The sequence below is a fragment of the Rhinoderma darwinii genome, chromosome 7 (assembly GCF_050947455.1).
Source record: "Rhinoderma darwinii isolate aRhiDar2 chromosome 7, aRhiDar2.hap1, whole genome shotgun sequence".
Taxonomy (NCBI): domain Eukaryota; kingdom Metazoa; phylum Chordata; class Amphibia; order Anura; family Rhinodermatidae; genus Rhinoderma; species Rhinoderma darwinii.
Window position 1 is genome coordinate 103,510,130 of NC_134693.1, and position 14,700 is coordinate 103,524,829.

At 48.4% G+C, this 14,700-nt stretch overlaps 1 protein-coding gene across 1 annotated transcript in view; it reads left to right on the forward strand.

Annotated features, from left to right (window-relative positions):
- The first annotated feature begins 13,455 nt into the window (after positions 1–13,455).
- The window catches only part of LOC142658059 (musculoskeletal embryonic nuclear protein 1-like), a 92,888-nt gene continuing 91,643 nt past the window's right edge, over positions 13,456–14,700 (forward strand). Inside the window, exon 1 of the mRNA XM_075833748.1 lies at positions 13,456–13,724. Coding sequence (XP_075689863.1) covers positions 13,577–13,724 — 148 coding nt within the window. The 5' untranslated portion in view covers positions 13,456–13,576. The remainder of the gene's footprint in view (positions 13,725–14,700) is intronic.

A 14,700-nucleotide genomic window follows, 5' to 3' on the forward strand; every position in this document is an offset into this window, starting at 1 on the left:
CCTATGCAAATGGACCGGGCCAAATTGTCTACCCAGGAGAGACAACGCAGATCCACTTCAAGTCTTTATTGCAGCCCCGGAGGCCATGTTGTGCGTTTGTGTCCCCAGAGGCCAGAGAGACCCCAGTGACTAGGATTGGTTGGAGAGGCAAATAAAAATTTTAATTCCAAGCTTACCATTCCTGTTACCATAGTGTCCGGCGAGAAGACGCACTGGGTTTCTGCCTATCTGGACTCCGGGTCCGCTGCAAAATTCATCCAAAAGGATCTAGTGGATCATCTCCATTTGACCACAGTTCCCTTGGAGACATCTTTGGCTCTTGCCTCGGTGAATGGACTGCCTCTGCCCGATCCGATTGTATCTAAGACCAATTAGCTGAGGCTCCAAGTTGGAGCTCTTTATTCGGAACAAATTTTGTTTCTTGTTTTTCCCAGAGCCATCAATCCTTTTCTGCTGGGCCTGCCTTGGCTTCGACTACATGCCCCAGTCCTGGACTGGAATTCCGGAGAGTTTCTCCAATGGGGCTCCAAATGTCTCAGTCACTGCCTGTTGCAGATCCATCCTGTCCAGCCTCCTATGCCTCAGTCACTGGCAGGATTACCCCCTCATTTCGCTCAGTTTGCGGATGTCTTCAGCAAGAGGGAGGCTGAAACGCTGCCCCCACATCGGACTTATGACTGCCCCATTGAACTGGTTCCAAATGCTTCTCTTCGCCATGGATGGATATATCTTCTCTCCTTGCCAGAGTCTCTATCCATGTTGGCCTATATCAAGGAGAATTTGGAGAGGGGTTTCATAAGAAAGTCTTCCTCACTGGCCGGGTTCTTCTTTGTTAAAAAGAAAGACTGATCTCTTCGACCCTGCATTCACTACCGTGGTCTCAACCAGATCATGGTCAAGAACAAATACCCTGTCATGTCCATTTCTGCGGGCGCTCACCTCCGCTTACCTCGGCCGGGTCCCGTAGGGTGTGAGCGCACGCTCGTGCCCACTCTTAAAGGGGCAGAGTGCACACCGGAGTTTAATGTAAAATTAGCCCATGAGTACCCTGAACTATAAGAAGGGCCCAGCCCCTTCTTCCCATACCTGAGTGTTGTTGTCGTACCCAAAGTTTGTCTATGCAAATGGTCTCCTAGTGTTTTCCAGTTCCCAGTGTTCCCCGTACCTGCATCCTGTATCCTGTGCTATCCTGGTCAAGTGCCATGCTGAGCTGTAGTTATGCTGTGCTGTATCCCACACCTGTCCTGCTACACTACGCCTGACGTCTGCCTAATGCCTAGTCTCAGCCGAGCCTACCTTGCTACGGTCCGAGCTGCCACAGGTACACTATACGAACTATAGACTGTGACCTGCGCCCTGTTGGCCAGCTGCCATACCGTCAAGGCGGTATGGCCCAGTGGGTCCACGAACTCAAACGTGACATACCTGTTGCCACTTATATCCAAACTGTTTGACCGCATAAGAGGTGCCAGGATTTTTCCAAAATTAGACTTGCGTGGGGCTTATAATTTGTTCCGAATCCGTCAAGGTGACGAGTGGAAGAAGGCATTCAACACCCGAGACGGGCACTACGAATACCTGGTGCTGCCCTTCAGACTGTGTAACGCTCCCGCGGTCTTCCAGGAATTCATCAAAGATATCTTCCGAGATCTCCTCTGTCTGTGTTGTAGTCTATCTCGATGATATTTTGATTTTCTCTCCAGATCCGACGACTCATCGGAGGCATGTCCGTCAAGTCCTACTGAAATTAAGGGAGAATCGTCTATATGCCAAGCTGGAGAAGTGCGTCTTTGAAAATAATTCTCTGCCCTTCCTGGGCTACATCATCTCGGATCCAGGTCTCAAGATGGATCCTGAGAAAGTAAAGTCTGTTCTGTAATGGCCACATCCTCAAGGTCTGAGGTCTATACAGCGTTTTCTGGGATTCGCCAATTTCTACTGGCAGTTTATCCCAAACTTCTCATCACTGACTGCTCCCATCTCTTCCCTTACCAAGAAGGGTGTGAACGCCAAGGTGTGGACTCCAGAGGCAGAATCTGCATTTTTTTGCCTCAAGAAAGTCTTCAATTCAGCCTCGATCCTCCATCATCCAGACGTGTCTCGGCAGTTCTCATTGGAGGTGGACGCTTCTTCTGTTGGTGCAGGTGCACTTCTGTTCCAGAAGAGTTCCAAAGGAAAGGCAGTAGTATGTGGCTATTACCCAAAACTTTTTTCCTCTGCAGAACGCAACTACTTTATTGGGGATTGGGAGCTACTGGCCATCAAATGGGCTCTGGAGGAGAGGAGACATCTGCTACAGGGCGCAGCTCACCCCATCCTGATCTACACCGACCACAAGAACCTAACTTATCTCTAGTCAGCTCAACGACTAAACCCCCGTCAAGCCAGGTGCTCGCTGTTCTTCACCCATTTCCAATTTGTGCTCCACTACCGTCCCGCTGACAAGAATGTGAGGGCCGATGCCCTGTCCAGGTCATTTGAGACGGATGACATGGTGGAGTCCCTTCAAAGTATCATAGACCCATCCTGCATTGTCACTGCCAGTCCTTTGCAGGCTAGAGACATCCCTCCGGGGAGGACTTTTGTTCGGTTGGCAGACAGGAGAAGAATTCTCCGCTGGGGAAACAGCTCTAAACTGGCTGGGCACGCTGGTGTTCGTAAGACCCGACACCTGATTACTCGTCATTTCTGGTGACCCATGCTACCCAAAGATGATGTGGACTTTGTCTCTTCCTGCACGGTGTGTGCTTCTAACAAGGTTGCTCACTCCATGCCTGCCGGCCTGCTCCAACTTCTGCCTGTACCCAATGTCCCCTGGCAGCACATTGCGATGGACTTTGTCACAGACCTTCCTCCCTCAGCAGGATGCAACACTGTCTGGGTGGTGGTGGACAGTTTCTCGAAGATGGCACATTTTATCCCACTGACCGGCCTACCATCTGTTCCCCGACTGGCGAGTCTCTTCATTCAGCACATCTTCCACTTGCATGGCTTGCCCCTTCACATCGTGTCCGATCGGGGGGTTCAATTTACCTCAAAATTCTTGAGAACCCTCTGTAAACTCCTGGATGTGAGATTGGAGTATTCCTCAGCCTATCACTTCCAGTCCAATGGGCAAGTCGAGAGGATTAACCAGATCATGGAAAATTATTGTCGCCACTTCATCTCCTTGCAGCATGATAACTGGGTAAAGCTTCTTCCATGGGCCGAGTTCTCGTATAACAACCACATAAGTGAGTCCACCACTTCCACACCATTCTACATTGCTTACAGTCAACATCCTAGAGTCCCTCTTCCTGTGTCGGCTACATCTCAGGTACCCACTACTGACTCTGCATTTGGGGACTTTCTACAAATCTGGCAACAGACCAGGTCCTCTATTTTGCTAGCAGTTGATAGCATGAAGCCAAAAGCGGATATAAAAAGAAGAGAGCCACATCAGTATCTTCCAGGTACCAAAGACTGGCTGTCCTCACAGAACATTCGTTTAAAGGTGCCTTCATACAAGTTTGCTCCCAGGTTCCTCGGACCTTTTGAGATATTACAACAGATAAACCCTGTCTCCTATAAGCTTTGACTGCCTCCTACCCTCAGAATCCCCAACTCGTTTCATGTGTCCCTCCTGAAAGCAGTGGTTCTGAACCGCTACAGTAAGACTCCAAGTCCCGCAGTTGCTCCCAGCGGTTCATCTGATGTGTTTGAGGTGAGGGAGATCCTGGACTGCAAAAGGGTAGGAGGAAGGACTTTCTATTTGGTGGACTGGAGAGAGTTTGGTTCTGAGGAGAGGTCCTGGGAGCCGGAAGAGAACCTCAGTGCCGTTGGCCCTCTCTCTCTCGCCCTGGCCCCAAGAAGATGGGGCATAAGAAAGGGGATACTGTAGCATCCATGGCCGCGGACAGTCGGGATTACTTACCCCCCGGTGGCTGCAGCCATGGATCTGTGAGCGCTGGCTCGCATATCCGTCCCAGGAGACGCCATCGCTCACCTCCGTTCCGATCCGCTGTGTCCCGTAGCGTGCGCGTGCACGCTCGTGCCTGGCCTTAAAGGGCCAGCGCGTGCACATGAAAATAATCAGCTATTAGCACATGATCACCCTGCACTATAAGAAGGGCCCTGCCCCCTTTACGTCTTGCCTGAGCGTTGCTCTGTTTACCCGTGTTAGTCTTGCAAATGGTCCCTTAGTGACTCACTTATGCTACATCTGCAATCATACATCATACTAAATTTTTAAATATTACTGACATACCTCTGAACAGGTGACTGCGTCCAGGTGGTTAAATCGTCAATAATAGCTAATACGAGCCGCCAAAGATATATGTGTGAAACAGTTGTAAGAATAAGCTTCCTACTCACCGGTTTTGATCCACTGATGTATCAATGAGCGCCTCCCAGCGACAGCTATCAAACATTTAACCTCCCAAGTCTCTGGCACCAAAGCTGTTGACACAGTTTTGGCCCAAAAAAAATATTACACTGAAGATTTAGGTAAGTGTGTCAACCGACACCTGTATCAGTACACCTGTTCAGGTGCAAATAATCTCATTGGTTATTGTTTATTGATATATCGAGAGAGGAATAACACACAGATGCTGCTGGTGTACTCAAAGTACTCCTCTAAAGTTTATTGATCAAAACAAGTACAATAATATGATTTCAGAAAAGGTGCAGGCTTGATTTTAGCCAATCATTTATCAGATAATAACTCTGATTCAGCCAATAAGAATATTTCAATGCATTATTATAATTCTTCATACATCAGAAGATTGCAGGTGGCTTATTGTCACGATGGGGGGTGTGGACCCACTGGGCCGTACCGCGTAGCGGGATGACAGCTGACCAAACAGGTAAAGTACAAGAGTCAATAGTTCAGAGAGGATACCTGGGGCAACGTAGACAGTAGCAAGGCAGACACGTCTGGGAGCAGGCGGCAGATAGACGTCAGCTGTGGCGCAGCAGAGCAGGCGCAGAACACAGCACAATACGGCAACAGCTCAGCCCGGCACTAGAACAGGATAGCACGGAAACAGGATACAGGAACAAGGTACACTGGGAATTTGGAAGACCCTAGGAGACCATTAGCACAAACAAACTTTGGTAAACAAACAACGCTCTGGCAAGGAACAAGAGAGCAGATCCCCTTTTATAGCCCAGAGCATCCTGGGCTAGATTGCAAGCTTCCTGCAATATGCGCGCACTGGCCCTTTAAGATGGTGCACACACGGGTGCGCGCGCCCTCCGGAGACAGTCTCGGTATCCGGAAGTGAGTGCTGGCGCCTCACAGGAGGACAACGCTGCACACAAGTCAGGTGTCCATGGCCACGGCCGTCGAGAGGTAAGTCAGAATGTCGGGCCGTGGCCATAGACGTTACAGTATCCCCCCTCTTACGCCCCCTCTTCTTGGGACCAGAGCAGGAGAGAAACTTCCTCATGAGAACAGGAGCATCGATGTTCTCCTCTGGCTCCCAAGACCTCTCTTCTGGACCGAACCCCCTCCAATCCACTAAATAAAATGTCCTTCCTCCCACCTTCTTGGTGGCCAGAATCTCCCTTACTTCAAAAGTCCCAGATGAGCTGCCAGGGACCACTGCGGAACTAGGAGTCCTGGAGTAGCGGTTCAGGACCACGGGCTTCAGTAAAGATACATGGAAGGAGTTAGGAATCTTGAGGGTAGGAGGCAGCCGCAGCTTGTAAGATACCGGGTTGATCTGTAGCAGGATTTCGAAGGGTCCAAGGAACCTAGGGGCAGATTTGCATGACGGCACCCTCAGCCGGATATTCCTTGAAGACAACCAGGCTTTAGTCCCTGGAAGAAATTGCGGAGGAGCCCGTCTTCTTGTATCTGCCTTTCTCTTCATGCGGTCCACCGCCAGCAGGATAGAAGATCGGGTTTGTTGCCATATCTGTAGAAAGTCCCTGAAGGTAGAGTCAGCTGCAGGCATCTGGGACATAGTAGAGACAGGAAGAGGTATACGAGGATGTTGGCCGTAGATGATGATGAACGGACTGGAAGTGGTAGACTCACTAGTGTGGTTATTATAAGAGAACTCTGCTCACGGGAGCAGCTGCTTTCCGCCTGGAAACAAAGTGACGCAGATAGTGCTCCATGATCTGGTTAACCCTCTCGACTTGCCCATTGGACTGGGGATGATAGGCCGAAGAGAAGTCCAATTTTACATCGAGGAGACCGCAGAGTGCTCCCCAAAACTTTGATGTGAACTAGACCCCTCGGTACGAGACAATAATGCAGAGGCAAGCCGTGCAGACGGAAGATGTGTTGTATGAAGAGGTCGGCCGGTCGAGCAGCAGAAGGCAGGCCAGTCAGAGGAACTAAATGAGCCATCTTAGAGAATCATTCCACAACCACCTAGATCACCCTGCAACCCGCCGAAGGAGGAAGGTCCGTGACAAAGTCCATTGCGACATGCTGCCAGGGAGCAACGGGCACAGGCAGTGGCTGAAGCAGGCCAGGAGTGAGCAACTTTATTTGCTGCGCATATCGTGCATGAGGAGACAAAGTCCATAACGTCTTTGGGTAGCGTGGGCCACCAGAACTGACGGGCGATTAGATCTTGGGTCTTACGAGCACCTGCGTGCCCTGCCAGCTTAGAACTGTGACCCCAGCGAAGAATTCTTCCTCTGTCTGCCAGACGCACAAAAGTTCTTCCCCGAGGAATGTCTCTAACTTGCAGGGGGTTCACAGAGAAAATGCAGGAAGGATAAATAATATTCCGTGGGGACTCTACAGTGTCCTCAGTTTCAAAAGACCTAGACAAGGCGTTGGCCCTCACATTCTTGTCGGCAGGTCGGTAGTGGAGCTCGAACCGGAATCGAGCAAAGAACAACGACCACCTGGCTTGACGAGGATTCAACCGCTGGGCCGTCTGTAGGTAGGTCAAGTTCTTGTGATCCGTGAAGACCAGGATAGGATGAACTGCGCCCTCCAGTAGATGTCTCCACTCCTGCAGAGCCAGCTTGATGGCCAGTAACTCCCGAACCCCAATCGAGTAGTTGCTCTCTGCAGAAGAAAATAGCTTGGAGTAGTAACCACATACCACCGTCTTGCCTTTCGAACCTCTTTGGAACAACAGTGCACCAGCACCAACAGAGGAAGCCTCCATCTCTAACGAAAACTGTAGGGATACATCAGGGTGGTGCAGAATCGAGGCTGACATGAAGGCTTTCTTTAAGGATTCAAATGCGGCTTCTGCCTCCGGAGTCCACACTTTGGCATTCATACCCTTTTTAGTGAGGGTGGAGATAGGAGCAGTCAAAGATGAGAAGTTGGGGATGAACAGCCGGTAGAAGTTGGTGAATCCCAGGAAGCGTTGTATGGCCCTTAAGCCTTGGGGGCGTGGCCACTCCAGGACCGCCTTTACCTTCTGAGGGTCCATCTTGAGCCCCTGATCGGAGATGATATAGCCCAGGAAGGATAGAGACTTCTTTTCAAACACGCACTTCCCTAGCTTGGCATAAAGACGATTCTCCCTTAGACAAAATTTGATAGGCCAGTTTGTGGAAGACCCGACTAGAGGTGAAGCTCTGTTGGATCTGGTCATTTCTAATAATGCAGATCTTGTTGGGAATGTCAATGTTCGTGAAAACCTCGGTAACAGTGATCATAATATAGTTACATTTTACCTATACTGTAAAAAACAAACGCAGGCTGGGAGGGCAAAAACATTTAATTTTAAGAAAGCCAATTTCCCCAGGATGAGGGCTGCAATTCAGGATATGGACTGGGAAGAACTAATGTAAAATAATGGAACAAATGATAAATGGGAGATTTTCAAATCTACTTTGAGTTATTATAGTGCAAAATTTATTCCTATAGGTAACAAGTATAAACGACTCAAATTAAACCCCACATGGCTTACACCTTCTGTGAAAGGGGCAATACATGACAAAAAAAGGGCATTTAAAAAATACAAATCTGAGGGTACAGCTGTAGCCTTTGTAAAATATAAAGAGCTTAATAAAATCTGTAAAAATGTAATAAAATTAGCAAAAATACAAAATGAAAGGCAGGTGGCAAAGGATAGTAAAACAAATCCCCAAAAATTCTTCAAGTATATAAATGCTAAAAAGCCAAGGTCTGAACATGTAGGACCCCTAGATAATGGGGAGTTGATCACAGGGGAACAAGAGAAGGCAGAGTTACTAAATGGGTTCTTTAGCTCTGTATATACAACTGAAGAAAGAGCAGCTGATGTAGCCGCTGCCAGTGCTGTTAATATATCAGTTGATATACTGAATTGGATGAATGTAGAGATGGTCCAAGCTAAATAAAATAAAATAAATGTGCACAAGGCCCCGGGACCAGATGGGTTACACCCTAGAATTCTTAAAGAGCTTAGTTCAGTTATTTCTGTCCCCCTTTTCATAATATTCAGAGAATCTCTAGTGACTGGTATAGTGCCAAGGGACTGGCGCAGGGCAAATGTGGTGCCTATTTTCAAAAAGGGCTCTAGGTCTTCCCCAGGTAATTATAGACCAGTAAGCTTAACATCCATCGTGGGGAAAATGTTTGAGGGGCTATTGAGGGACTATATACAGGATTATGTGACAATAAATAGCATTATAAGTGACAGCCAGCACGGTTTTACTAAGGACAGAAGTTGTCAAACTAACCTAATCTGTTTTTATGAAGAGGTGAGCAGAAGTCTAGACAGAGGGGCCGCTGTGGATTTAGTGTTTTTGGACTTTGCAAAGGCATTTGACACTGTTCCCCATAGACGCCTAATGGGTAAATTAAGGACTATAGGTTTAGAAAATATAGTTTGTAATTGGATTGAGAATTGGCTTAAGGACCGTATCCAGAGAGTTGTGGTCAATGATTCCTACTCTGAATGGTCCCCAGTTATAAGTGGTGTACCCCAGGGTTCAGTGCTGGGACCACTATTATTCAACTTATTTATTAATGATATAGAGGATGGGATTAATAGCACTATTTCTATTTTTGCAGATGACACCAAGCTATGTAATATAGTTCAGTCTATGGAAGATGTTCATGAATTACAGGCAGATTTAAACAAACTAAGTGTTTGGGCGTCCACTTGGCAGATGAAGTTTAATGTAGATAAATGTAAAGTTATGCACCTGGGTACCAACAACCTGCATGCATCATATGTCCTAGGAGGAGCTACACTGGCGGATTCACTTGTTGAGAAGGATCTGGGTGTACTTGTAAATCATAAACTCAATAACAGCATGCAGTGTCAATCAGCTGCTTCAAAGGCCAGCAGGATATTGTCGTGTATTAAAAGAGGCATGGACTCGCGGGACAGGGATGTAATATTCCCACGTTACAAAGCATTAGTGAGGCCTCATCTAGAATATGCAGTTCAGTTCTGGGCTCCAGTTCATAGAAAGGATGCCCTGGAGTTGGAAAAAATACAAAGAAGAGCAACGAAGCTAATTAGGGGCATGGAGAATTTAAGTTATGAGGAAAGATTGAAAGAATTAAACCTATTTAGCCTTGAAAAAAGACGACTAAGGGGGGACATGATTAACTTATATAAATATATTAATGGCACATACAAAAAATATGGTGAAATCCTGTTCCTTGTAAAACCCCCTCAAAAAACAAGGGGGCACTCCCTCCGTCTGGAGAAAAAGAGGTTCAAGCTGCAGAGGCGACAAGGCTTCTTTACAGTGAGAACTGTGAATCTATGGAATAGCCTACCGCAGGAGCTGGTCACAGCAAGGACAGTAGATGGCTTTAAAAAAGGGTTAGATAATTTCCTAGAACAAAAAAATATTAGCTCCTATGTGTAGAAATTTTTCCTTCCCTTTTCCCTTCCCTTGGTTGAACTTGATGGACATGTGTCTTTTTTCAGCCGTACTAACTATGTAACTATGTAACTATGTAACAAAGAAACACCTGGCGGACATGAATTTGATGAGTTACTGGATCTGGGGAAAAAATCAAAATGTCATTGAGATACACCACAACACAAACATAAAGGAGATCACGAAAAATGTAATTGACAAATTCTTGAAACACTGCGGGGGCGTTACACAGGCTGAAGGGCATAACTAGATATTCGTAGTGCCCATCACGAGTATTAAAAGCAGTCTTCCACTCGTGACCTCGACGAATCTGGATCAGATTGTAGGTCCCCCGCAGGTCCAGTTTAGAAAAAAAATTTGCCCCCCGTATGCGGTCAAATGGTTCAGAAATCAAAGGCAGAGGGTACCTGTTCTTCACCGTGATCTAATTCAGGCCTCAGTAGTCAATGCAAGGTCGTATTGATCCAACTTTCTTTTTGACAAAAGAAGAACCCCGTTCCGGCTGGGGATGAGGATTTACGAATGAAGCCCCTCTCCAGATTCTCTTTAATGTAGGCCAACATAGACTGGGTCTCTGGCAAGGAGGGAGGGTACACTCTACCGCGAGGAGGAGACAACTCAGGAACCAGGTCGATCGGACAATCATAAGCCCGGTGTGGCGGCAAGGTCTCAGCCTCCTTTTTATTGAAGACAGCGGTCAAAACACTTCGGGCGCCACTGGAGGACCTCTCCAGAGTTCCAATCCAGGATGGGGGCGTGCAGACGGAGTCAAGGCAAACCCAGCAGCACGGGGTTGACAGCCTTGGACAGGACGAACAGGGAGATGAGTTCAGCATGAAGGGATCCCACTTGGAGTCTCAACGGCTTGGTTAAGGACACAACTGGGTCAGGCAATGGCAGTCCATACACCGAGGCAACGATCAACGGCCTTGCAAGCGGGATAGTAGGCAACTGAAGGAGATCCACAGGGTCCTGGCAGATGAAGTTGGCTGCAGAGCCGGAGTCCAGATAGGCAGAGACCGGATGGGACCTCTCGCGGCAATGATGGTTACGGCCGGGAATGAATAGTTTGGAAGAGAGTTCTTGATTCAATGTGTTGACACCCAGGGTTGTCTCTCCAACCAAACCTAGGCGCTGGGGTTTTTTGGCTTGTGAGGGCACAGACGCACAACATGGCCAGCGAGGCCGCAATATAAGCAAAGTCCAGAGGTGCGCCTGAGCTGTTTCTCCTGGATCGATAATTTTAGTCGTCTACTTGCATCGGGACCTCGGGCAAAGCAATAGAACCAGGCAAGAGGGGTTGCTGAAAGTTGGGCGCCAGTCTAGGGCGCCGACGCTCCTGACGAATCTCGTGAGATCTCTCCCTCAGCCTTATGTCTATCCGAGTGGCAAGCAGAATCAAGTCGTCCAAGGCAGGAGGCAGGTCTCGAGCGGCCAGTTCATCCTTGATCTCGGATGACAGGCCATGCCAATAGGATGCCACCAAGGCTTCATTGTTCCAGCATAGCTCTCCTGCCAGAGTCCGGAACTGGATCATATACTCGCGTACGGAGGTGTCCTCTTGGCGAAGGTTGAAGATGGCAGTGACTGCCGATGAGACTCGCCCAGGCTTCTTAAAAACAGTTCAGAATATTTGCACGAACCCCTGGAAATCTTGGGTCCCTGACGTTCCCAGATAGGATTAGCCCATGCCAGGGCCTTGCCAGTCAGGAGGGTATGATGAATGCGATCTTGGCTCCGTCCGACGGAAATGCTCGAGAGTGCAGGGTAAAATGAATGTGGCATTGGTTCAGAAACCCCCGACAAGCACTGGCGTCTCCATCGAACCGAGAGAGCAATGGCAGCTAGAACCGAGGATCTGGACAGGAACTGCCAGGAGGAGTAACAGGAGGATCGGCTTGAAGGACTTGCATAGAGGCAGGAAGAGAAGCAACTAGCGTCCCTAGCTGCTGCGCCATAGAGTCCACTGCCACAAGGAGCTGATCCTGCCTAGCTCGGAGATTCAGCAGGTCCGCCTGCATGGCTTGGGAGGGTGCCAATCCTTGAATTGACCAGCGGAGTCCATGGCCAGAGCGTACTGTCACGATGCCGTGTGTGGACCCACTGGGCCGTGCCGCGTATCGGGATGGCAGCTGGCCAAACAGGTAAGTACAGAGTTCAAATAGTTCAGCGAGGACACCTGAGGCAATCGTAGGCAGTAACGAGGCAGGCGCATCCAGGACCAGGCGGCGGGAAGACGTCAGGAGAGGCATAGCAAATTAAGCGAGACTGTAGCACAGCACGGCACTAGAACTGGGTAGCACGGAAACAGGATACGGGATACAGGAACAAGGTACACTGGGAAACTGGAAGACACTGGGAGACCATTAGCGCGATAAACTATGGGTAACAAACAACACTCTGGCAAAGAGCAAGAGGGCAGAGCCCTTTTTATAGCCCAGGGCAACCTGGGCTAGATTGCAGACTTCCTGCAAAATGCGCGCACTGGCCCTTTAAGACCGTGCACGTGCACGCGCATGCGCATGCACCCGCCGGAGACCGTTTCGAAGTCCGGAAGTGAGTGCCGGCGCCTCACTGGAGGACGACGCTGCACAGAGGTAAGATGTCCATGGCAACGGCCGTCGAGGTTTACGGCAGAACGACGGACCGTGGCCATAGACGTTGCATTTAGACATACAGGCAAATATATACATACACACATTCTGGAATATATACATACAGGTAAATATATAGACGTACAGACACATATACACACACACCGGCAGATAAATACACAGACAGGAACATATACAAATACATAAAAGGCACATATATACAAGCAAAAAGACACATTCACAAACAGACCCATATATACCCAGTACAGATAATGTAGTAGATGTTACCTGCAGTCCTATGTAACACCACAGATAACACAGTAATAACTCTCTGAGTACAGATGTCGTAGATAACTATACCCACAGACACATATAAACACACAGAGGCATATATCTATATATATATATATATATATATATATATATATATATAAAAGGGGCAGCAGGGTATATAGGGGTCAGCAGGGTATATAAGGGGCAGAAGGGTATATAGAGGCAGCAGGGTATATAGGGGGCAGCAGGGTATATAGGGGCAGCAGGGTATATAAGAGTCCGTACACGATACATTTATTTCCGGAAAAAGCCGAACAGAGCACTTCAGCTGCTTCGTTCTAACGATTGGTGGGGGTCTCAGTGCTCGGACGCCCACCAATCCAAACTTCTGACATGTCACTTTGACATGTCAGAAGTTTGTCGAACGTTTAGCTACACTTTAAGGGGTTAAATTCTGTAGTGGCAGGCAGCCATAATGGCCAACCAATCAGAAACTAGCTTTAATTTTTCCAGCGTAGATTTATTGATAAAACAAGTGATCTGATAGGTTGCTATGGACAAACATTCTCATGCATGAGGCCAACAATGATAATAGTCAGAACGATCATTCACCGGCAACCTTATACTGATCTTACAAACACTACTGTCATATTGTACGTCTAATAATTCTCAAAACTGGTTTACAACGGGTTACACGATCCCTCCAATCACTGAGCTCTGAAGATCACGCAGTAGCCCCGCCCCTTCGACGTGTCTCAGTCTGACAGTCCCGCCTCCTATGTGTCTGACGGAATACCCTAGTTTATGTCACGTGTCACTCCAAGAATCCATGTGACTATCTGACGCGTACCCTCCCGGCTACCATCCTGTGGTTGCCTCGGTGACCAGCTGGGGCTGGCTCCGGGCCCGGTAACGGAGCCATGGGCCCGATCACCGGGAACAGGAGTATGACCACCGGAGCTGGCCCCACCATTTCACCTCCGGGATGCAGCAGTGGGGCTCTTATGGGCAGTTTTGGGATCTTTCTGCAGGGCCTGCTGGCAGTGATGGCCTTCAGCATCCTAATGTGTGAGTATCTGCGCGAGGGGAGCACTCTGCATTGATTCATATGGAGGCCTGATGGAAAGTTTGTCACCCTGTGCGTATAACGTGTATACCCTGCAAATGCTGGGGGCAAAGTCACCACTATGTATTGTCACCGGTGTGTAGTGTGTGCCCTATGAATGCAAGGGGGCATAGTAACCGCAATATTATGGGTTGTCACCCTGTGTCTGTTATATACCCCCTCAGTGCTGGGGGCATAGTGACCACTATATTATGGGGGGGGGAGGGGGGTGTTATATACGCTCTCTGTGCTGGGGGCATAGTGACCACTATATTATGGGGGGGGGGGGTGTTATATACGCTCTCTGTGCTGGGGGCATAGTGACCACTATATTATGTGTGTGTGTTATACGATATACCCTCATAGTGCTGGGAGCATAGTGACCACTATATTATGGGTTGTCACCGTGTGTGTGTGTGTGTGTGTGTGTGTGTGTGTGTGTGTGTGTGTGTGTGTGTGTGTGTGTGTGTGTGTGTGTGTGTGTGTTATATACCCTCTTAGTGCTGGGTGCATAGTGACCACTATATTATGGGTTCTCACCGTGTGTGTGTTTATATACCCTCTTAGTGCTGGGGGCATAGTGACCACTATATTATGTGTGTGTGTTATACGATATACCCTCATAGTGCTGGGAGCATAGTGACCACTATATTATGGGTTGTCACCGTGTGTGTGTGTGTGTGTGTGTGTGTGTGTGTGTGTGTGTGTGTGTGTGTGTGTGTTATATACCCTCTTAGTGCTGGGGGCATAGTGACCACTATATTATGGGTTCTCACCGTGTGTGTGTGTGTTATATACCCTCTCATCGCTGGGGGCATAGTGACCACTATATTATGGGTTGTTACCCTGTGTGTGTTATATACGCTCTCTGTGCTGGGGGCATAGTGACCACTATATTATGTGTGTGTGTTATACGATATACCCCCATAGTGCTGGGGG